The 26,380-nt window shown below is 38.3% G+C and overlaps 1 protein-coding gene across 1 annotated transcript; it reads right to left on the bottom strand.

Moving 5' to 3' along the window:
• Nucleotides 1–18,816: 18,816 nt before the first annotated feature.
• On the bottom strand, nucleotides 18,817–21,328 carry LOC110458910. The gene has a single exon (XM_021510884.1). It carries the CDS (start codon nucleotides 21,196–21,198, stop codon nucleotides 19,555–19,557), a length of 1,644 nt encoding a protein of 547 aa, XP_021366559.1. The 5' UTR covers nucleotides 21,199–21,328; the 3' UTR covers nucleotides 18,817–19,554.
• Between the last annotated feature and the right edge of the window lie 5,052 nt (nucleotides 21,329–26,380).

The raw sequence follows: 26,380 nt of genomic DNA, 5'->3' as shown, positions 1-26,380 counted from the left end.
ATTTATTATGGTTTATAATGGCAAATGATACTTTGAATATTACATGTTAATAACTTGATTGGAATTATAACCTTGAATTGACAGTTTGATACTTTGAAAATTTTGAGCCAGCCCTACCCCCAAGGGCTGTAGGGTGGGGCTCAAAGGAGTCAGTGTGCTAAAATTTCTTCATTTTCCTTGTTAAGAATCAGAGGTGCTAGTTTCAAATCCTTTTTAGTCTGAAATCTGTATGCTAGATATTGAGTAAGGAGGTTTTATTGTTTTTTGTCACTTTGAATAATATCTCTGTTCATGTTAAAAACAAAATCAACTCTCTGTATAAATATATCAGGTGACCGTTAAGGCCCATGGGCCTCTTGTTTATTCTGCTGTTTACCTTCACAAGTGGCGGTGAACAAAGGCAAAACATACACACTAACGGAAATGTCCTGGTATATAAAATATTTTTTTCAAAGTTTGTTTGTTGGTATAGTGTTTGACATGATCGAAACAACTAATGTAAGTAAACTTCTTCTTAGCATGAGACACACCATAAACTCTGTATGAGCAGCAATTAGTATGGCCCCTTTACATTCAGTGGAGCCCAACAAGCCTACTCTTCCTCCGAGTGTGGACAAGGAATATTAAACTTAAATAAATAACACCGAATAAGCGTGCGCGAAAGGCATGTAATAACGTTAATTGTCGGAAATATTTTAAGTTACAATATTGCCATTGATCAACGATATCTATACTCTTAAGGTTTTACACAAAAGGATAATAAATGTCGGCTAGAGCAATGCGTGTTAGTCATTTAAATGTAAACCTGGAATATACTGTCCTTTAAAGGATGGAAGGGTCAATTAAATATGTGCAGTAATACAGAAGTATATACGGAGGAGCATGAGGGCCATGTCGAGAACAAATACTTTTTTTCTTGTTAATAATTTGAAATTTGAAGAAAATAACTGGAAATTCCGAGATAAATAGCTCGTAATTTCAAGATAATAACTCGAAATTTCAGGATTATAACTAAAAGATTTGAGATAAAAACTTAAAATTTCGATTTAGTAACTCGGAATATCGACAGAATTACTGAATATGTTCGATCTTGATCTTGATGTAAACCGGCAAACGTATTTGGTATTGAGTTCTATTACTTCATTGGTGAAACGTCGAATTCATTCTGTAAACCGGCTCTGTTTCCTGGGGTCACTTGTATAAAACATCTCAAAGTTAAGGAAAATCTCAAGCAATGTATTGTCTATGGGAAATCTTAGACTTGAGGAAATCTCAAGAGTTGAGATGTTTTATACAAGTGGGCCCATGTCTAATAACTTCTTAACTTTAATAAATATACTCTCTGTGAACCGGCATCAGAACACGTTCTATTCCAGTTCAATTTTTAGCTCACCTGCCTTGGCGCGTCGTCCGGCTTCAATATTTTACTTTAAACAACTTCTTATTATTACCAAAAGGTTAAGGGTGATGATATTTGGCCAGTAGCAAACTTGGATGAAGGGCTACCAAGTTTGCTCAAATAAATGACCTTCACCTATATTCAAGGTCACATGGGTCAAACATGTTAAAATATGAAACAACTTCTTCTGAATAACCAAAATACCCAGGGTGATGATATTTGTCCAGTAGCATGCTGGGATGAAGAGCTACCACGTTTGTTCAAATAAATTACCTTGATTCATATACAAGGTCACAAGGATTAAATATGTTTAAAAACATTTTAACAACTTCTCAATAACCAAAAGGCCTAGGATGAGATGAGATGAAGGGCTACCACGTTTATTCAAATGGATTCACTCATTTTCAGGGTCACAGGAGTCAAATATGTTTGAAACCTTTAAACAACTTCTTCCCAATAACCAAAAGGCCTAGGATGATGATATTTTATCAGTAGCATGACAAAGAACTAATGAAGATGGTACAAAGGTGGGCGCCAAGATCCCTCTGGGATCTCTTGATTTCCCTTCAAATACTACATAAGCATATCAAGCGAGTCTCCTTGTGGAATATAACGGTCGGATTTTGCTTATATAGATTCATAAAAATGTATAATTTAAAGATAATTATGGGGATTTCTACCTGTCTGACCAACATGTTGTAAACAATGACTTGCTGTGGGAAGTGATAGCGAGTGAAAACCGTTACCGCGTGAACTACGAAGCGACGATTTGCCAAATGGTCAAAAGATGGCGCAGGGATTACGTTACGCAGGCATTATTGCAGGTGGGAAGTATTCCAAGGAGAAAATACTGCCCTAACAATAAGTACAGTGCATGCATCGGTACGAATTTGAATAAAGCTGAAATCGAATCGACAGAAATGCTGTTTACGTTTATGTTATGAATAAGTATTTAAAAGCATTGACCTCACTAATTTATTTGTGTAAGTTGGGACACAGATTCACTTATTTTGTTGTGTTTATTGGCATGGTTCTGAGATAATTTACTTTGCATTTCTATATACAGCAGTTTATGCGAAAGTCATGGATACTTGACTGGTTAGTTTGCGTTTGATATGGGGCCCTGCAAGGGACAACTGTTGTGATGTTGTATAGCACGGCTACACTGTTTATATATAATATGGCGTACTCTGTTCTCTCGGGTTTTTCGGCCATTAGGAAGAAATATATACCACCATGCATGGGAATTCTTCTATTCCTATTCAAATAATTGTCGAGACAATATCTATTACCTCGATGGGACCGGTACTGAATCTGTTACTAAAACAATGCATGTCCTGTGTCCTTAATAAAAAAAAAAAAATCCCATGCCTGCGGTTGTGTTAAAAAAGTAAATGTCATATTTCAAAAGAATCGTTAATTGCAATAAAAAAAGCATTTAAGAAGTGTTCATTTTCATGTGTGCTAACATCTTTTTTGAAATTATTGAAAAAAAATGATTATCAAGTATCTAACACGTTCCATATTTGACAAATATTCTGTATGTACATATATTGGTTTTGCCAGAAATTTTTATTTTGTTTGTTGACTAATATGACTTACAAAATGTTAAAGAGCATGACGACATTGAAAGTGGGAAAGAGTATACATGAACATACACAGATGTATTGCATGGTCTTGAATTAAGTGGTCAAAGACAATGAGTTTTAATAAGACATTTCACAAAAAATATCTTTGTTGTAATTGCCAATACATACATGCACTTTGTGAAACCATTTGATTGGCCCTAAATATCTTTTCTGTGTTGATGGGCCGTTAAGAACTAAATTAATAAATTCCTATACCATTCTGCTACACAATACAACAAAACAAATGTTAGATGCAGGGACAAAATTACTATTACAACTTCCTTGACAATACACGTCAAAATACCATTACTTATTGATATAAAAAACTACATTTATGGACATATATATAAATCGATTCATGGATATCACTTATAGGGAAAATATTAAATCAAAATGAATTCAGATGTACATAATTTGATTTATGGATATCAATAATTCACTTATGGATATATATATCATTCGAAGTATTTATATTTATAATTCACTTGCATTTATGGATATCCATCAATCTTTAGATTTAGAAAATTATAATTGGAAATCAAATTAAGGATATTAATAAACATAGTGAATACTAAGTTAAATGGCATAATGGTTCCGTTTTTCTATTTATACACTAGTTATTCATATTCATAATTCATTTATTGATATCCATAAATCAAATTAAGGATAGCACTATTTCCAATGTCGGATAATTTTAAATCTGCATAACTTATTGGTATCCATAATTCATTTATGGATATCTACAATTTCAGTTATGGATATCCAAAGATCACTTGCATTCATGAATATCCATAGCTTTCTCTTTGTATATCCATAATTCAAATTATAGATATCCGTATTGAATTATGGATATCCATAAATGTTTAATAACATCTTTAAATAATTATTGATATCCAAACCTAAGTTTTCAAGTCATCCATGTCAGAATACTCTGTTTCCACAAGTTTGCTTAACTTAAATTTCTTGTCATTTTATAGGGTTTTTGGAAATCAAACTAGCTAACTTACCTAAATGTAGACATCACGGGTTTACAGAGATCCTTTAAAATGAGGCATCAATGACCATTTCATCTAGAAAATTCAAGAAATTATTTCAATTTTAAAATTAAATTAATTCAAGGTAAAACCGGATCCTGTTAATACCAGTATCATTAAACATGTTTTAAAACGAAAAGAACATAGGATAATGTTATGCTTTTCCTTGTGGACTTCACAGTCACCGTTTATATGCATGTAACTACTACACAACTTTAGTTGATAAGAACCGCATGTAATATTTCTCAAGTCTGTCTCATCAAGTTTAGGGAAGTTAATCAAACAATCATCTGGTTCGTCTGTCCATATGGCTCGTCGCTTTTCCATTTTTTCATCTTCCACTCTGCTCTTAAGGTTGTTGATTTATTTTGACAGATATAGCATTTCTGTTGCCAATGCCTTGTTATCTGCGTTCCCTGTAATATACAGATATATTATTTTTTTATATAAATTTTTACTTTTTAGTTCTATTATTTTAGATGAGAATGGTGGCACCATTATACTTTTTTATGATTTCCAAATAAGTTCCCGGATAAGAATAGGACCTCAGTACTTGTCCTGTGAAATAAGGGCCTTTCGGATGATACCTTAAACAGAAGGCACGTGTCACGTCAGGCATTGGCACAATAAAGAACCTTTACTGCATTCGCCATCGCTGCATTGCATATGTCTTAATTTCTGCATTTTCACCTATGAATGGTGACGTCTCGATATAAGTGAAATAATGTTGACTTTGACGTTAAACCCCATTCAACCAACCAGCCAAATCACAGGTAGCACACCTAGATTAATTGAATGTGTGTTTGTTATTTATCTTGTACGATTTATTTATATTGTTGCATAAACATGTCACTGAAACTTTTTTTGTAATTACTTTACCTGATGACAGTGATGGAAAGTATTTGTGGCAAATGGCACAAATGATCCGTACATTGTCACCAACGTATGACACCTGATTTGTAGGAAGCACGTGGTCATATGCAGGTGTAGGATCGGGAAAAGAATACACCTGCTGTTACCCACTGCATGAATCGTAGGAGGCGACTAATGAGGGAATCCCCTGCAGAATTGGGGATTTGCTTTGGTGTCCTCTATTAAGCGACCAAAAAAGTCTGCTGCACCCATTGCAATATTTGGGATCTTTATCTTTCTTTCTACTCTTACTCTGTCTTCTGCATACACCCACTCAAGCACGCAAAGAGTACTGGACGGATCTTTCTCAAATTTCACACGGGGTCCCCATGATCCCTTGTTATGCATAGCGGGTTTTTTGTTAAGTTCCCCCTGGCACCTTATTACGCATATTAAATTTTGGGACAGAAGGGGAAACAAAGATGGCCAACAGACGGCCATCTTAAATCTGAGAATGAAAGTTATTTCTCAGAATGTTCAGGCGTTTTTTTTCTCAAATTTAACATGAAGGTTTACATGTGTAACTGGTTGACATGATCTATTTCTTTCTGTTGCACATAACGTCATTAGTATGCTTTATTAGTAGAAACGATTTTTTAAAAATAATTTGATAAGGACTGGTTGATGTTTCTTCATTCATTAGCCTTTGTCCTCGTCTTACAGAGAATACATGGACATTCTGTACTGCCACTTTCAGGCATTTTGTAAGTATAATAAAATTAATAACATTATTGATTTAATTGAATTTTAGTTAAAGAAGAAATACTAAATAAAGGCACCGTCCCCACAACATCTATGTACCAACAGGTTTATCCCCAAAACGTTTCTGCGAGGGGGATAAAAAGGCAGAACCTCCTTTATTACCAGATATAAATAGCAGGACTTGATCATTGCCTGAATAGACTGTGACCTTGATTTTGACCTTTAACTTTGACCTTTAAAGGGATTTATTCCCTACCTATAGGGATTAAGCATACCTAGTTTGACGAAGATCTGTTGTAAGGCAGGGCTTTCATCTTGCCAACAGCTTGATTGTTGCAGGGATAGAATGTGACCTGCAAAATGCACTTGTCTTGCCTCTTGGCGATTCAAGTTGACTGTTGAAATTCGTATGATATTATAAGAATATTAACTTTTATCATATAGAATACTTGCTTGAAATATCGACCAAATTGCATATGTGATACTTAGAGATTATTGAAATAGACACTGCCTATAAGAGAGCGCACATAGTTCAGTAACCTTTGTGATGATAGTGTAGATCATGGACGCCAGCAGCGCCCCGGCTAAGAACTTAAGGGTAACAAAACGAACAGAATCCCTCCTTATGACATACGTGCGCTTAATATTCCTCCATTAAAAAGAAATGAATGGTAGTTTTAAAATAATGCATTTTAAATAAGAAATTCTATCAGATATTCCATGTAGGCCTTTTTTGTTGTTATATTACTTATTTACTATTATTTTAAAACCCTTGTCAATATATTGCCTGATCCCTTAAGGGCAAAATTTTATCAAGACAAAATTAAAGAAATATGATCTACCGTATGTCAGACAATTATGTACCTGCCAAAAATGATATATCAATAATATATGTTAGTCACTCCCAACATGAATTTCTCTCAAGGAATTCAAAAAGTTTTTGTTGGATTAAATGAACGTTTGTTCTGTGTTTGATTTATACATCACTACAACAAACACAATTGCATTACAACTCAGGTCCATGTATCACTTGTATAACTTGGTGAGATCACATTTATCATTTCTGTGTTGTAATTGCAATGGTCCTGTTTATATCTATTGCAGCATCTGACTTCTGAAGATACTGGTACAGTGGTATGCTTTAGGTTCAAAATATGTTCACGATATAATGCTTTCTTAATGCTTTCTTACATTTCAATGTAAATGATTAAATTGTTTTATCATTTTGTTATTCAAAATAAATGGATATTGCAACCATTGCTTCTCCAATATTAGAATATTGAGAAATTGAATGCTGGTTTAGAGTTATAAAATAGGAACCATAATTATATATAATTACTTAATAATGATTTAGTATCATCTTTCATAACTATTTAATACTGATTTAGAATCATCTTTGAGCTAATTTTTACTGTGTTTGCATGTCACCTATAGACCAGGTAAAGTTGTAAATGAGAGATGTTGTAACATCATCGGTTCGCTATTGTTTGTCTTTGTGTACTTAGAAATTGCCATGCTCTTTGCAGGTTATGAAAAGATTAATACACTCGTACTTACTGTGATTGCTCCTAGGGTCCTGTCACTCTAGCATGGTGACCTTATAATATTGAAATGGTTGAAATCAGTGTAATATAATGATAAACACCTACTGGCAATCCATAGACAACTAAGAAAGTTTTCCGTAGATCTGTTACCACCCAGGAATACATCATGCTAGCCCCTCTCAAGGGGTCACACATAGCCGAGATATACAAAATAATAATAAGTGAACTATAGTTTGAAGGTTGCTTCGAAAAAACAAATACAAGCCCAAATTATGTTTCAAAGTAAACTTTGTCATTTTTACTAGCCTGGGGCATTGGACATCTTTGGATGGCTAAGTGAAGAGTGCAAGATTTAGGTCACTGTTACGTATGACTTAACCTTTGACCTTTACTATATTTAATAATGGAAGGCCAGAGAACGCATTTAGACCCATTTATTTTGTAATTTGCTCCCCGACCAGTCCCTTTAAGTAGACTTACATAAATTGCATATTTACTACATACTTTCCTTTTGTTTTATACTGAGTTATGGCTTCTGGACACATCTCAAACTTTTTCAAATATCTCTCAATTTTAAGTGGATCAAAAGGTGCATGACACCCTTTATATGCTATACGAATAATATATCAATTGTTAGTATTGTATATTATATATATCATATAATATTTGCCCAACACCTGTGGCTGAAGTGAGTTCCAGGTCCTGATTTGTTTTTTTTACTTATCAAAGTTAACTTACAAATCAAAAATGGCATTTGCCACCACAACTACTGTAAAATGATTGATTTAATATATGAGGTTTGATTTGCTGGTAATTTTTATGTACCAAACTTCAGCTAGATATTTGAATAATTGACCGAGTTATGATAAACTGATTTGTTTACGACCGGTGGCGTGACACACGTGTGTAAAGAAATCTACAGAGCGTATAGCGTCTTTAAACTATATCTCTAAAATTAATCAAAAAGTTATCGACATCAGAACATATTTTATGTATATGACTATAACACACTTTATTGGATGCACAAAACCAATACATCAAAAAGTTAAAAGCCTTTAAAGGTGCGTCAGTTATAAAATTATTTAGATTTCCTTAGGATAATATTAATGAATTCAGCTTCTGAAAACAGATCTGACGTGTTCACAGCTGCAAGCTTTTAAATTACCTCCAATACAATACAGTCAAAACCTGCCATACTACATTTTATGTATTTTTTTTAAATTATATATTTATCTTTCACACCTGTATTTATCTCGATGCGTAAGGCTATGAATGCAAATACCATATTGAAGTAGTCTCGTCATGAAGTTGTTTACAAACTAACAACTCAATTATGTAAACACCTCACAAACTTGTGATAGTTTTTTAAAAATATTTATCTTGACTGGACTTGATCTCTGAGGAGGTGTTGCGTCAATAGTCTTATGTAGGTGTTTGTGACCAGGTATCTGAATGGTCTATGATAAGTGTTTGTAAACAGGTATATTAGTGGTCGATAGTGAGTGTTTGTAACCAGGGATCTCAGTGGTCTACAGTACATTTTTGTGTCAAGGTATCTCAGTGAACTATATTTATTTGTGATCATGTATCTCAGTTGTCCATAGGTAGTGCGTCTGTTACTGTTCGTGACCAGGTACATGTAGCTCTGTGAACTATAATTAGTGATTCTGACCAGGTATCGCAGTGGTTCAAAGTATAATTAGAGTTTGTGACCAGATAATATATCAGCGATATATAGGTAGAGATTGTGACCAGGTATATCAATGGTCTATAGCTAGTGTTTGTGACCACGTATCTGAATGGATTATACACGTGTTTGAAAATTGACCAAAACGTAACATGAAATCAGTTAATCAATTTTTCATTTTCATATTTAAGAACTGATTATTTCACACGTTTCGAAAAGTGAAACATATAAAATAGTCAAAGTCATGGACCTAGTTCTAGTCTAATTCCTTAGTGAAATGACGAATCATATCTACATGAAGCTTATTTTTTCAGATCTTGTGACTTACGTCCCGTTAACACCTTGCGAATCATAGGTCAGACCATGGAATTAGATTGCTATCTAAGTCCGTGCTAGAATTGACCATTTTCAGCCAGTAAACTTGCTTAACTGTTCTGATACCTAACGATTACATCAGAAAGAACAACTAGAACAACTTGTATTTTTCTTATATCCGCAAGTAACGCACATAGCTCCATATTATTTTCATCTACACTGTTAGGACTTCTATAGATGCACCCAACTGTTAGTATATTTCCCCTGTCAAGGTTAATTTTAATCCACAATTGCTCTGTACATTTCTCGTTGATCGATACTTCCGTAGCTCCCAAGTGTTGAGCAGTGTAAATGATGATTCCTCTAAATCCAGTTTCTTGTTTTATTTCTCCGGGGAATATGTCAAAACCATCTATGTTAAGCTCTGATTGATTTATTCGGTATCTGGATTTTTTTGGAAACGCTTCCACAACTCCAACTATATCTAATTTATCTTTGTTGATTATACATTTGAGCTCATCAGTTCTGTTTGTAAGGGTATCTGCGTTTGTGAACATACAACGGAGATTCGCTATGTTTTTTTGGCTGCCAGCCTGATGATTTTTCTGTGCCATGGTGGCCCGCGGACACGGTTGATATATTCCCCCCTTTTTCGTGAGGTCGTTATTTACCCGGACATTTGTGTATGTTTCATTGCCTTTCAGCTGGCTTATGTTCTTGAAAAATGCTTTCTTGGCCTCTAATGTTGTAAAAGATCCCAACAGTGGCCGCGACCTATCCTTCTTGGTTTTGTCATATTTTCCGAGTCTAATTACTTTCTTGACACGGTCCGTGTAATCTAGTTTGCAGGTTGCAAGCATTGTTTTTATTTGCCCTTCATCCGCTTCTTTTCTTGCTGTATCCGTTTTGCTCTTTAAAACTATAAACAACTATGCTGTTTTCCCTGATTTTTTTCCATTTAGTTCTGTGATTACATCTTGCTGGGCGACATCAGTGAGTCTATCGTTGGTCTGGTTTTCCTCGGTCCGTTTCGGTTCTTGTTCCGTGTTGTTTTTTATCTCCTCTCTAACGATGTTTCTGACTTGATCTTCGCTGCAATTGTTCGCCACAACGCTCTCCAGAAACTTGATTCTTTCCTCGAGTTTCTCCTTAATCTCAGCGCACCTCTGTTCTACCTGTCGTCTGTATCAAAGTTTTTTTCAACCGTGATTAGACACGAAGGACAGATCCACATCGAGTCTGCCGATTTCGTGAGCACGGCATACTCATTTTCGTCCTTATTGGCACATCCTATGCAGTACCGATGTTTGCATCTCCGACAGTTCAGCACTTTTGTGTCCGATTCTAATCCTGTTGAGCATATCTTGCAACACTCTCCATCCCACGAAAGAGTAAATGAGCTTTCGGATGGTTTGGCTCCGGTCTTGCCTCTTTATCTCGTGGAACGTACATTTGTTCCGTCGACATGCTGTTTGTTTACCTCGCGATTGTCAGGTGTTGGCGGCATTCTATCGGTGTGTTATGGTTGTCCTCGCTTCAAATCGCTCAATATTTCGGTTGTAGGTTGATAGTGCTTACTAACACACTCCTGCCAAATATCCCGGCGATCTGTTTATGTTTAGCGCGTAATTTAAAGAGTATTTGCTCAGCACCTCACGGCGCTAAAGACAATCGCGTCTGTTGCCATGGATGACGTCACAATACATATACATGTTTAGTAGCAAATCACAGCAGGAAATCTGAAAACACTATACAGTTGTGGGATCGTACAACGCACCAAAAATAGCGTGCGCACACCGTGCATACATCGTTCACACACCGTCCGCACATCGTCCACACATGGTGCGCACAACTGTGCGATTTAACAATCGTTCGGCCCGTTGTGCGCTTCTCTCCGCACAACTGTGCGATCGGGTACAATTTGTAGATCAATATTACGGAATGAAAAAAATACGGAAAGCTCGTATGCAATAATGAAAACTTTATATATTACTGTAATTTCTCATCACAGTCATGAAGATTATGTACAGTTTTACAATGCGTGTAACGTTAACACAGCATTACAGTGACCAATTGTATGGGTTTGGCTACAAGGTAACAGAACAGGTAAATAACAATTTGATGAGTGACCGGAGTTTTACCTGGCCTGTACCTGATACATAGAGCTGATATGCGATACCGTACGTTTAGTATTTGTTATTTGCATTCGGTTTGCCTATAGCTCCCCTACACCTGTGTTTTCACACCTTTGGCCCTACCCGACAAAATACGTAAGCGACCCGGGCGGGGGAAAACTACGGTCTAGGTACATGTACAAAGTGGCTATGTTTACCTGTATACGGGATTAAGGTCGTATAAAAAATACCGAAAACACAATCTCTAATTTTAAGAAAATATAGACATAAAGATAAGCTTATAGATGTAGGTAGAATATAGAAACTTATATAAAAATCAATTTTATTTGTTTACACACGAAACTGTATATATTGTTAAGGCATTCCTCAATTTACACCAACCACGATTATTATCGCACATCGTTCGTCCATCGTGCACACAAATGCGCAAGCAATGATCGTCCAACGTTTTTATCGTTGGCACATCGTGCACACATCGTTCACACAATGTTTGCTGTTGATTCCTCCGGTATGGAGATCAGTCGATTCCGCATTCGTCTAAACCAAACAGGGTAGCTATCGCTGTTGTATAGGATCAACCGATCATGATGGACTATCATCTCCCTTTTCCTGCCTTTGATTCTGTACAACACCGGAGACTTTACTTCAACCACCAGGAATGGTCCGTTCAAGGGTTGCTGCAGCTTTGGGCTACGTCTAACTTTAGTAGCAGTATCCAGCTTGAATACAACATCCCCCAATGTCATAATGACGTTGATGCGCCATGACGTCATAGTCCCGTTTTTGTCGAAATTGGGCTTCCTGCAGATGTTCTCGAGCAATCATATGTGCCTTCTGGCCTTGTTCAATCACTTCGCTGACATAGTATGAAGTGATACGGATGCTTTTGCCTTATGTTACAGTTCCCAGCATCAGATCAATTGGCTGATTGACCTCTCTCCCTAGCATCATCAGATTAGGGGTAAAGTCAGTCTGACGATGCTCTGTGGCTCTTATAGCACCTGCGATCTGTTGGAAATGATGGTCCCACTCTTGCTGTTTCTTGAGATAACACCGAATCATCTGCAACAGTAGCTCGACAGAGGTGCCTTACCACATTCCCGTCCACATTCTGTCCCTGGTCTGTGTGTAACTCCAGAGGACAGCCAAACCAGGATATAAATTCATCCACTAACACCATTACGAATGTCTCAGCATTTTGGTCTGGAATAGGGTAACATTCCACCCACTTCGTGAACTGGTCTACGATCACAAGGATGTTTTTATTTCCTGCTTTGGACACTGGTAATGGCCCGATAATATCCATATGTACACGCTCCATTGGAACCCCAGCTCGGTATTATCCAAGATCCGACCTTGCCTTCACGTCCGCCTTCTTATTTTGGTTGCAGACCCTGCATGATGCCACATGCAGTTTGCATGACTGGTTCATACTTTATCGATTAGTTCGCCTTTTTAATCTCTCCAAGGTCTTGGCCTGCCCTAAGTGACCTTACGATATATGATCATGACCTAACTTGAGTATTGCTGGCTGCAAACTTTTCGAAGCCATAAACAGTTGTTGACATCGGATCCTCCCAAACATAGTACAAAATATTATTCTGTACACGTAATTGGCTCCTGCAGGACCACCAATGTCTTGTTCACCGACCCGTCATTTGGAGATCTCGCTATGACGGTATGACGTCATTATCCAACCAAGTCTAAATTCTCCCCAAAGTCTTGGTCTTGATGTTGTGCATCAGTGAGGTCTTTCATCCAGTTTGCCGGGATTGTCTCCCCTAGCTTCCTCACCTTCCTGGTCATTTGTCCAATGGAAAGAGGGACTACGTAATCAATGTCATTCTCAAATGTTTCCCATTGATTTCGTACTCTTGTGCAATACTTGCACCCCCACAAGGCAATTGCTCCAGACTGACCCCAGGTAGGTAGTTATTGCAATCAGGTAAGTTATTGGGCATCAGGGATAATGCATCCGCATTACAATGTGTTGCTACCAGCCCTATGTACTATGACCATATCATACTGCGACAACTCCTCAATCCATCGGGCCAGCTGTCCCTCAATATGTTTGAAGCTGAGAAGCCATGTCAATCCAATTGTACAATCCTTACCATCTGACTTAGCTCTCCTCCTATCATGTTGTTTGATGCGTCGGTGTCAGGAATGAAACATCTTCCGCGCATGGGTAGGATAAAGTTACCGCGTTTATAAGAGCATCGCGTAGCTTCTCGAATGCATGTTAATGTTCATCCCCCAAGACAAAATCCTTCTTCTGCCCCGTCAAACTGTGGAGAGGTGCCGCAGTCCCTGCAAACCCTTTAGTGTGTTTTCGGTGGTAATTCATGAAGCCTGGACAAGATTCAAATTCATTTTTGGTTGTTGGCATAACCCATTTTTGTAAAGCTTCAATGTTATCGGGATTCACAGAGACGCCATCTGATGTGACCAACTTTTCTAGGAACTTCACCTGTGTCTGGAACAAGCTAAAATAAAATGGTTTCAGCTTCAGGTTATGTTGTCCAAACGGGAGTCGCAGATGCTCGAACAAGCCGTATTTAGTTATAAATGCAGTCTTGTGTCGGTCCTGTTCCTCCAGCTCTACCTGCCAATAGCCAGCCGCCATATCCAGAGTGCGCATGAAAGTACTTCCGGCTAAGGTGTCCATACACGACTCGATCCTGGGAAGAGGGAAAGCATCTTTGACGGTTACCTTGTTCAAAGCCCTGAAGTCTATGCAATACCTTTAGGAGTCGTCCCGCTTCCTTACAAGTACCGGGAGTGCAGCCCGTTCAGACACCGTTGGCTGTACAACTCCCTTCTCGATCATTTGATCCAGGTGAGCTTTCTCCTCTTCCTCAAACCATAGAGGTGTTCTCCTCATTCTCTGACAGACAGGTCAATACACATAACAAAATGTATGTGCATTGTCTCAAAACAAAAGCAAAAAAGAACCTGTTTAGATTTAGAATTATGTATGTGCAAAGAACCCCTTGAACAAGTTTGCAGTGGAAAACTGCTTGGTGTACATATTGATAATGGATTGACATGGGGAAGTCATGTTACATTTGTTTTATCTAGAATAAGGCAAAGGTTAGATTTATTAAGACTTATAAGTCCATATCTACCTACGAAAGGAAATCTGATTTTTTTAATTCTTGCGTTTTCTTTTCAGAAATGATTTTACAAAGACACAGTCATGCCAGAAAAAATATTTTCCAAAAATGTTTTTAGCAGTGGTACAGGGCTCCTAAGTGATCCCGCTATAATAGGAGTTCTGAAAAAGATGTGTTTTATTGTATATTTGTGTGGGAGGAATGCTGGCCGGTATGTGTCCAATTCTTTCTCTATTCACTGTTTCTTTGTCTGACTTTATATGTGTACTATCTGGTGAGTGGTTCATGTCAAATAAATATCTATACCAAAAGCTATGTCTGTTTTTGATTTTGATTCTAACAACTTGACTTACAAAACAGGAGAAGATGACTTCGAAACTTCCAACATGACGTAAAAGAACAACGGGAAGAGATGATTTAGTTTCCACCCACTTCATACAAAAAACAGAAGGAGGTGACTTACTCCACCTTGACATCAAAACAACAGGAAGAGATGACTTTGGTTCTACCAACATCACTAGCCCCTNCCCCCAAAAAAAAAATAAAAACAGGGAGAGATGACTTTGATATAACCAACTTCACGTCATGATGACTTAGATTCTACTAACTCGACATTAAGATTGCACCACAGTATTGCACATTATCTAGTATATATTTTTGGACCTGACCTAGAAATATAAACATCTTTGGGATTTAACCACAACCGGAAGTGACCTGGAAGTGTACTTACATACATGCTACCACTAACTTGACTTTGATTCAACTTCACGTAACACCCACCCCCAACATTAAAAAACAGGAAGGGATTACTTTGATTCTACTTACTTGACGTACAAAACAGGAAGAGAATAAATACCAAATAATTAGAAAGCATAAGATAAGCGCCAAATATGAACAAGGGAAGCTTTACATTTAGTTCATTAAGAACACTCAAGGATAATATAAGCTGTTTCAGAAGTGTAAGCCACTTTGCTTTGTCAGTTCCTCCACAACGATGTTATCTAAACTCCGTCTAAGTTTTCTTCATTACTATGTGATACATAACAGACAGACAGACAGACATTCTTTATTTCCTCCTTTAGGAGATTTCATATGTCCAAACTGTTTTACATTATGTATCTTAATTTATATATAACCATAGTTTTGAGAAGTAAATGTATTAAATAATGACGTATATGACATTCATATAACTGCATTATATAATTCATAATGCAAAATGTTCACTACAATATATATTCCTCATACATCTTTTACATATATACGTATACACTTATAGAACTCTCCATCTTACATACCAATCCTTTGATATTTCCAGCCATATTTATCATTAGTGTTTTCGACTCTATATCAGTCAAGTTTACAACTGAGTCGGTGATGTCATTAATGTAGACCAAAAAGAGGAGTGGGCCAACAACCGTTCCCTGAGGTACCCCGGATAGGACGGGGGCGCTATCAGAGCTGGTACCGTTCATTATTACTTTCTGTTGTCTGTTGTCCAGAAAAGAGGAAAACCAACCAACAGTATCTGGATCTACCCCATAATATTCTAGGTTGGAAAGTAATCTTGCATGAGGGACTTTGTCGAATGCTTTCGAGAATTCTAAAAGGGCGACGTCAATTTGTTTATTTTTATCAAGGTTCCTTGCTATGTCGTTAATTGTCAGTAGTTGAGTTTCAGTAGAGAATTTTGCAGGGAAACCATGTTGTAAATTTGTTAGGATGTTATTTTCCTCAAGGTGGGACATTACGTTACTATGGATGATATGTTCTAATAGTTTGCATGTGATACAGGTAAGTGAGACCTGTCTATAATTTTCAGCAGCTTGTTTATCCCCTTTTTTGAAGACTGGCACGATGTGTGCTTCACGCTCAATCGTATGGTACGTATACGGTGTTAGGGCCGAGGCAATTTTGAAAGATAATTGATAGTGCTGGGGTGATTTCGGTTGCCAATTCATTGAGGATTCTGGCTGAAATGGAATCGGGACCAGTGGCTTTATGAGATTTGATATTCTGAAGGAGCTTATATACACCTGGTTCGCTGATGGTGATGCGTGACATTGGTTTGAATGGTGACGGACCTAAGTCGGGTAATTCAGAGATGTTTTCTTTGGTAAAGACGGACTGAAATTGTTGGTTTATTATGAATACTTTGCTTTTTGCATCAGAATATAGATACAAGGGCCCGGTCACAGGGACCTGATAATGTATCCTTGTGGGTATGTTTGAACCTATCCTAATCATATGTTACTCTCTAAAGCCCGTTCACAGGGACCTGATAATTTATCAGTTTGTAAGTTTGAACCTATTACTCTTAAATTTATCACTGTAGGTATGTTTGAACCTATTACTCTTACATTTATCACTGTAGGTATGTTTGAACCTATCATGATCATATGTAACTCTAAAAAGCCCGGTCACATGGGCCTGAGAATGTATCACTGTAGGTATGTTTGAACCTATCCTGATCATATGTAACTCTAAAAAGCCCGGTCACATGGGCCTGAGAATGTATCACTGTAAGTATGTTTGAACCTATCATGATCATATGTTACTCTAATTAGCTTGTTCACATGGGCCTGAGAATGTATCACTGTAAGTATATCTGAACCTATCCTGATCATATGCAACTCTAATAAGCCCGGTCACATGGGCCTGAGAATGTATCACTGTAAGTATGTTTGAACCTATCATGATCATATGTAACTCTAAAAAGCCCGGTCACATGGGCCTGAGAATGTATCACTGTAAGTATATCTGAACCTATCCTGATCATATGTAACTCTAATAAGCCCGGTCACATGGGCCTGAAAATGTATCACTGTTAGTATTTTTGAACCTATCATGATCATATGTAACTCTAATAAGCCCGGTCACATGGGCCTGATAATTATCACTGTAAGTATTTTTGAACCTATCCTGATCATATGTAACTATAATAAGACCGGTCACATGGGCCTGAAAATGTATCACTGTAAGTATGTTTGAACCTATCCTGATCATATGTAACTCTAGTAAGCCCGGTCACAGGGCCCTGCTAATTTATCACTTAAGGTAAGTTTGGACCTATCCTTATGTCTTGTTTTGATAGTGGTCCACACATAGGTATCTTTAGTTAGCCCGGTCACAGGGGCCTGGTTATTTGGACCTGTCCTAATGTGTTTTTGGTTTGTTCAAACATAGGCCCCACTAGAAAGCCTGTTCACAGGGTCCTGCTAATTTATCACTGTAGGTTATTTAAACCTATCCCGATGTATAGGAAGTATTATAAGACGCTTTAGGGGTTTATATCAACAAAGTGCAAAATGCCATTCCACCGATAGTGGTATATATCGATGGAATAGAAGTCACTGGAAGTCTATAACTAGACTTCACCTATTGTTTTCCTCTGGAAAATCCTTTTTTGTTGTTGATTTACAGAAGAAAATCTTGTTTTTGTTGAAAAGTTGATATTTTTTCTTCTGCTTCTAATAAAAAAAAAAAAAAAAAAATAAGAATTAAGGTTGTCAACGATTAGCCGTTTAACCGCTTACCAAGATCAATAACCGAATAGTCGGACTACCCCCTTTGGTGAGCCCCATGTTTTCCTTGCCTAGACCTACAACTTATCTATAGATGCGTCCAAAATCAGATAGTTTTGTAGTAAAACAGTGTTCAGAGCTTAGACCGACAAGTTATCTATAGATGTGATCAAAATCAGACAGTTTTGTAATATAAACAGTGTTCAGGCGGACGTATTAGTGTCGTTTTTGTTCTCTTTTGTAAAGATTGACAAATAAATCCCGCCAGCACCACATGTTATTGCATGCGAGATGTAAATATAATCTGCAGGGTACACACTTGAATGAGCAAGCATGTATTAAAACGTTTGTCGATCAAATTTGTTTCTACAGAACAATATAACGGCATATGACTACGAGTACAGATAGCTGTCATTGAATCCAGCCTTACTGTACATTGTACCAACACTTGCTGCCCATGAAATATACTTACTGAGATTACATGTTACTATTTCCCGCATTTACCTTGAATACGCGACTCAACTATCTTGACGCTAATTAATATATACATATATGTATGTGGTGTAAATATGTTTTAACTTTTAAATAGAACATTTGTTAAACATATACTATAGTAACGTATTGTCGTTGTTTATTGTTTGATTTCCAAACTGACCGGTTACTCGGTCGGAAGATTGTTCGAATAAACGGTTACTAAAATGTACCCGGTAAGACAACCCTTCTCAGAATACAAAAATACCACATGAAGAAGCAATCTTTTCATCAAATTTCCAGATATCTGAATATATTCAAACACCGACACAGCAGTAGTACAATTACACACTTTTATTTAAAGTTATATCTATATTATGTATATTTAAAAGTTATAATATTGTAAATATCAATCAAAATGTATAAGTCATTCTTGTAACATTTCAATACTACAAGGTATAAAACAACTGTTCCTGTATTACCTTACATTTACCGGTTGATTACATTTTGTAAACATCTGTGTAACAAACTTTAATTAACAGTTGTTTATTATTCATTATAGTTGATATATCGATACATGAACAGAAAAATGCCTAAAAGACATGTCTATTTCCTGTTACATGTCTGAAAAATTAGGGTAGGTGATTATATTCATATTTCATTTAAAAAATAAAATATATTAGAAGAGTTATTTTTTACTTTAACAGTGCTCCCTTGAAAATCGTAAAAATAAATCAAAAAGGTTAAGGGTAGGCACACAATATTAGGGTAATAGGTGAAATGAAATGAACCCCAAATGAAAAAAAGCTATAAACAAATAAAAAAACACACATATACACCACAAATTCCTGGATCCAGCTCACTTATAATTTCTTTTTCCTTGATCAGTTAAGTGACCACGTAATGTCGGTTGGTAGTAAACAATCTCGTTACTTGTGATTGTCTGATTACCACGGTCATAACAAATACACTCACTGTTTATTTGAGGATACTTCAGACTTCATACATCGGTGATCTACCGTGGAATGTTATATACACAATAGATTATAGTACCACGAGACCAAGTACCGTATATTACTATTTCCTCATGTTACAGTCCCATCACGTGTACGGTACCGTCATCACACCCGATCCACACGTTACCACACGTGTCCACACCCACCACTGTAGGGTCGACCACTCCGTGTGTCCGGTCTAGGAGACACACAGCTTGTTTACCGCCTCTCATCGGTAGGACGTACACCTGTTTGTGCCGGTGTTCTGGTACAAATACTCTGTCGTACTTATCACATGACATCCTCAGGAGTTGCATACTACCGACCTTTTGACCGTTGTCGAGTTCACCAGTCCATGTCTGTATGACGGTACCCGACTCGTCTGCTAACATTATATTACAATCATTCCAGTCTCCTCCAAGTTTGTGAACTACACACAGACGTCCCGATGACAAGCAGACAACGTTCACTATATCTTCTGATCCAATCGTGACCTTCCTTATAATCGTACCTGACTGATTCAGTACCACTATGTCTGGCGTACATGTAGTAACAAACACCTCGCCCCTCTCGTTGATACTGACGTCACATGCTTCATGTGGTCTGATGTCAGCAAATGTTGTCACTTGTTTGTCGTGTAGTGATAGTTTATATGCAAATGTACTATGTGGAAAACTGGTCATAAGTATGTCTGTTGTCCCGACCATGGTGAGTAGGCCCGGGCTGAAGTCCAGTTTTATTGACTCTATCACCTCACCCTCCTTGTTAACCAGTACCAGACCCTGATATTGATGTATTGATAACCATGCATGACTGTCGTCGACTGGACATATACCGAATATTTGATTCTGTTGAGTAACAGTAAACTCAGAGAGACGTTGAACGTGTTTACTGTCGATGTCTATCTTCTGGTACTGGATATCGTGGTGTAATTTACCAAACGTTTTCGACAACATGACACTGTCGATACTTTCGGTATCAAACCTTGGTTGTTTGGGTGAAACATATCTCACATTAACGTCATACAGGGGCAGAGTTGTCCTCAATGACCTTTCTGTTTTAAACAAGGATACGCTTGATGTATCTGTCATTTCCGCTTCGTTAAGCAGACGCGTCAGTTCTTCGACTTTTTTCTCTGATCGTTGACAATCTTTCTTGTGTATTGTTGATTCTTCTTCTTCTAAAACAGATAATTCGGCGAGTATTGCATCAGCGATAGAATCTACTTCTGCCTTTAACTTTGTCCTTTTAGAGTTCACCTCTTTCCTCACTGTATCAATGTTGTCATTGAACCCTTCGTTATCACGATGTCGCTCTGATGTCTCATTCTTGAAATGTTTTATTTTAGTGGAAATTGCTGTCATGTGCTCTTTCAAATGTTGTTTTTTAGAAGAAAATTCGTCTTCGAAAGGTTTCCAGTTGTGATGTTTATGAGTTTTAGATAAACATATCCCACAAAGTAATTCGTTGCAGTCGCAACAGAAGAGATCACACAGTTTACCGGGATGTACTTTACATACCTCTGGTACAGGCTTGTCGCCCTGACGGTTAGCCTTCCCTATCGGTACGACGTCATCGTTCTTTGTTTTCTTTCCGCGTGTATGGGCTTCCTTACACCGGTCACATAAATTATCCTGACAATCGTTACAAAACCATCGTACCTCGTCTTCACTGTCACACAAAGCACACGTGTAGGTAACGGGTTCCTGGGCACGCCGCACGGATCTGTTACTTGCCATGGTGTTGTTACTGTAGTGAGTTAGATGGAATAAATACCTACAATCTGTAAACTGCAACGATTTTGTTGCTGTGTCGGTACAACTTGAACTGTTCACTTCCTTGTTACGGTTATATCACGTGATTTTACCGACTGACAGTATAAAGTCCCGGATTCCTGGCGTTAGGCCAAAATGACAGATCTTGATATCGTACGTACAATGTAATCACCAGTGCACGATGTGATTTGTACTTGAGTTGTGTCCCTTTAACCGTCGAAACATAATTAAAAGTTTTGTCATGATGCTGTGCTTTTTAAGTCTAAATTGCTAGTTTTACATTTTCTTTGTAATGATACTAAGTACCACTAATTATTCCGGTCACAGGGGCATGTGAATTTATCCTTGTGGGTATGTGTTTGGGTATGTCTTCTTTTTATGGTTGGTCCACATACAGGTACATGTACCCCAAGTTAGCCCGGTCACAGGGGCCTGAGAACGCAGACGAAACCCCACAGGGCCACATTGGTGTCGCCACTTACGCTACACATGAGTGGGATACTGCAGGTCTGTTTTTGTTTGAACCTATGTCCCCAATAATGGCAACTGTATACATAGCAAACAACAAATGTTTCTAATAATAAATTACTTGAAAAACGTAGTAAGAAATATTTCAATTTCATTAAGATAGAATCATATCGGAGTGCTCAAAATTTTGTTTCTTTTTGTATTTTCCTGAGACCTATGTATTTTTTAATTTCGGTTTCTATCTTATAACATTTAGACTATTATTCAAACTTGTCCTACATAATGATATTTTCTGTTCAGTTTAAACATTCGACTTTTGAGTTGTTAAAGTCACAATGCTCAATGTGTGCATTGAATAATTTAAGAAAATGAACTCAAAATGACTCCTATATGGATAAAATGTTTATTTGAGTCAAGAAATTTTACTTTTTTGGTTTTCTGCATCAACGACATGAATTTCAAAATATGCTATAACAGCCACTAACGGTAACGGTCAGTACATCCACTAACGGTCAGTACAGCCTCTTACTGTTAAAACAGCCGCTAACGATAAGTACAGCCACTAACAGTTAGTACTGCCACTAACGGTCAGTACAGCAATAAACGGTAAGTGCAGTCACTAAAGTTTAGTACAATCACCAACAGTCAGTACAGCCATAAACGGTAAGTGCCGCCACTAACAACCAGTACAGCCACTCACTGTTAGTACAGTCACTAACGATAAGTACTGCAACTATCGGTTTGTACAGTCATGGCCGGTTAGTGCTGTCACTGACGATTAGTACAGCCATGGTCGGTTATTTCAGTCAATAAAGGTTAGTAAAATCACCTACGGTTAGTACAGCCACTAACGGTAAGTACAGCCACTTACGGTAAGTACAGCCACTAACGGTTAGTTCAGTCACTAACGGTTAGTGTTGCCACTGGCGGTAGGTACAGTCACTAACGGCTAGCGCTGCCACTAACGGTTAGTACAGCCATGGACGGTTAGTTCAGTCAATAAAGGTAAGTATAATCACCTACGGTTAGTACAGCCACTAACGGTAAGAACAGACACTTACGGTAGGTACAGTCACTAACGGCTAGTGCTGTCACTGACGATTAGTACAGCCATGGACGGTTAGTTCAGTTAATAAAGGTTAGTGCTGCCACTTACGGTAGGTACAGTCACTTACGGTTAGTGCTGCCACTGACGATTAGTACAGCCATGGCCGGTTAGTTCAGTCACTAACGGTTATTGTTGCCACTGGCGGTAGGTACAGTCACTTACGGCTAGTGCTGTCACTGACGATTAGTACAGCCACGGACGGTTAGTTCAGTCAATAAAGGTCAGTGCTGCCACTGGCGGTAGGTACAGTCACTTACGGCTAGTGCTGTCACTGACGATTAGTACAGCCATGGCCGGTTATTTCAGTCAATAAAGGTTAGTGTTGCCACTTACGGTAGGTACAGTCACTAACGGTTAGGGTTGCCACTGGCGGGAGGTACAGTCACTAACGGCGAGTGCTTCCACTAACGGTTAGTACAACCATGGGCGGTTAGTTCATTCAATAAAGGTTAGTATAACCACCTACGGTTAGTACAGCCCCTAACGGTAAGTGCTGCCACTGGCGGTAAGTACAGTCACTAACGGCTAATGCTTCCACTAACGGGTAGTACAGCCATGGACGGTTAGTTCAGGCAATAAAGGTTAGTATAATCACCTACGGTTAGTACAGCCACTAACGATAAGTACTGCAACTATCGATTTGTACAGTCATGGCCGGTTAGTGCTGTCACTGACGATTAGTACAGCCATGGTCGGTTATTTCAGTCAATAAAGGTTAGTATAATCACCTACGGTTAGTACAGCCACTAACGGTAAGTACAGCAACTTACGGTAAGTACAGCCACTAACGGCTAGTTCAGTCACTAACGGTTAGTGTTGCCACTTGCGGTAGGTACAGTCACTAACGGCTAATGCTGCCACTAACGGGTAGTACAGCCATGGACGGTTAGGTCAGTCAATAAAGGTTAGTATAATCACCCACGGTTAGTACAGCCACTAACGGTAAGTAACTGAAATAACCGGCCATGTCTGTACTAATCGTCAGTGGCAGCACTAGCCGTTAGTGACTGTACTTACCGCCAGTGGCAACACTAACCGTTAGTGACTGAACTACCCGGCCATGGCTGTACTAATCGTCAGGGGCAGCACTAACCGTTAGTGACTGTACCTGCCGCCAGTGGCAGCACTTACCGTTAGGGGCTGTACTAACCGTAGGTGATTATACTATCCTTTATTGACTGAACTAACCGTCCATGGCTGTACTAATCGTCAGTGGCAGCACTAACCGTTAGTGGCTGTACTTACCGTAAGTGGCTGTACTTACCGTTAGGGGCTGTACTAACCGTAGGTGATTATAGTAACCTTTATTGACTGAACTAACCGTCCATGGCTGTAATAACCGTTAGTGGAAGCACTAGCCGTTAGTGACTGTACCTCCCGCCAGTGGCAGCACTTCCCGTTAGTGGCTGTACTAACCGTAGGGGATTATACTAACCTTTATTGACTGAACTACCCGTCCATGGCTGTACTACCCGTTAGTGGCAGCACTAGCCGTTAGTGCTGCCACTAACGGTTAGTACAGCCATGGACGGGTAGTTCAGTCAATAAAGGTTAGGATAATCACCTACGGTTAGTACAGCCACTAACGGTAAGTGCTGCCACTGGCGGTAGGTACAGTCACTAACGGTTAGTGCTGCCACTGACGATTAGTACAGCCATGGCCGGTTAGTTCAGTCAATAAAGGTTAGTGCTGCCACTGACGATTAGTACAGCCACGGACGGTTAGTACAGCCACTTACGGTTAGTGCTGCCACTGACGATTAGTACAGCCACGGACGGTTAGTTCAGTAAATAAAGGTTAGTACTGTCACTGACGATTAGTACAGCCACGGACGATTAGTACAGTCACTAACGGTAATTACAGACACTTACGGTTAGAATGTTTAAACGTATAATCTAGGATGAATGTTTATTTACAGAACGAATGAGGATGTCCTGTATAGCGTTCTTTCCAGGGTCTTTGGTGGCTTAGAGCACAATTAAACGATCCGGCTTTTCTTTCTCAAATAGTTCTTTATTGTGATGAAAAATATATTGTTGTTTAAAAATGCGTTGAATGTAAAAAAAACTTGGCTGTAATTAGGTATGGTAAGAATGGAACCATCTTATAACATGTGAGACAGTGGGTATCAATAGAGAGCAGCGCTTTGGTCAAAAGTACATTTGAGGTCAAATCTTATTAGTTCGGTAACACCGTGAATTGATTAACGGGGGACTGTTGAGTTGAAGTTAGTGCTATAGGGTTATCCATGTAGTGGCGACAACGTCCGTCATGGATGACATAGAGATAGGGATGAGAGTGTGAATAGATATGTACTGTGAGTTTTGATAAAACGGACTTGCACGGGGAAGTCTAAGGAGTCTGGAGTGGAGAAACTTGATTCGAGGTTCGGGAATATGAGCCTCTGGAGAACGAGGCCAGGGAAGGCCTCGGCCGGAGGGGCCTAGTATGGCCTGGTTACAGCATTTGGTGTGCTTTAGAACTATGTGTTTGATGTTGTAACTATACATCAATTTTATGCTCGTAGATTTGCTGTCGTTTTCCAGAACTGTGTTAAAAAGAACATTTCCTAAATATAGGAGAGATCTTACAAAGAGGGCCTACTCGAGGTATGGTCTCTGACTGTTGCGGCCACAGCGCGAAGTTAATAAAATCTAAGTGTACATGGGTTGTTATGTGTGTTATGTGTAACACATGGGTGGATTTTTGATGCCGGTGACCAGGATTTCTAACGGGTTCAATAATTACTCTTATAAAGAACTGTCACCTGTCGCAAGTTTGACAACTGTCATGGTGTTTGGGGGACTATGAATGTTTACAAAGAACTGTCACAGTGTAGTTAAATGTGATATAGACAGCATAGCTGTTGCAGAAATCACCTGTTGATTCAGGAAATAACACAGAGGAAGAAGTCTTGGTTTTGACTTGAGATGATGCCGGTGGACACGAGAAGTATGGTTACTGCTTCAGGAAAGGGTGATTTCCGTCCGCATCATCTGAGATAAGGAGGTTAGGTTCCTTGGGAAACTGGAGAATTACATGTAAGATGTGGATGCTGTACCGTCCACGGCTGTGACATTATTGGTGCACTTTGTTAGAAGGAACAGTTGCCTGGAAATCAGTAGTTGCGGATACGACAACTATGAGAAAGTATCTTTTCTCAGTAGCCAATATTACAACTGGTACCGACATGCAAATGGGGTTGAATCTTAAAAGTCAAAAACTAGAACGCGAATATAATCGTCACTTCAAGTATTTAATTGGATTTAACTTATCATGGATCAATTCCTGTCCCACACATTGGGAACTGTTTTGGAACTGTGTTGTATTGCTGGACTGTGAACTACGTACTGTATATTTACATTTCATTTGAACTATGTAGTATCGCNATGTAGTATTACTGTGTTGTGAACTATGTAGTATTACTGTGTTGTGAACTATGTAGTATTACTGTGTAGTGAACTATGTAGTATTACTGTGTTGTGAACTATGTAGTATTACTGTGTTGTGAACTATGTATTATTACTGTGTTGCGAACTATGTAGTATTAATGTGTTGTGAACAGTGTA

The sequence above is a fragment of the Mizuhopecten yessoensis genome, unplaced genomic scaffold (assembly GCF_002113885.1).
Source record: "Mizuhopecten yessoensis strain PY_sf001 unplaced genomic scaffold, ASM211388v2 scaffold1311, whole genome shotgun sequence".
Classification (NCBI taxonomy): domain Eukaryota; kingdom Metazoa; phylum Mollusca; class Bivalvia; order Pectinida; family Pectinidae; genus Mizuhopecten; species Mizuhopecten yessoensis.
This window is presented reverse-complemented; position numbering and strand designations above follow the sequence as displayed.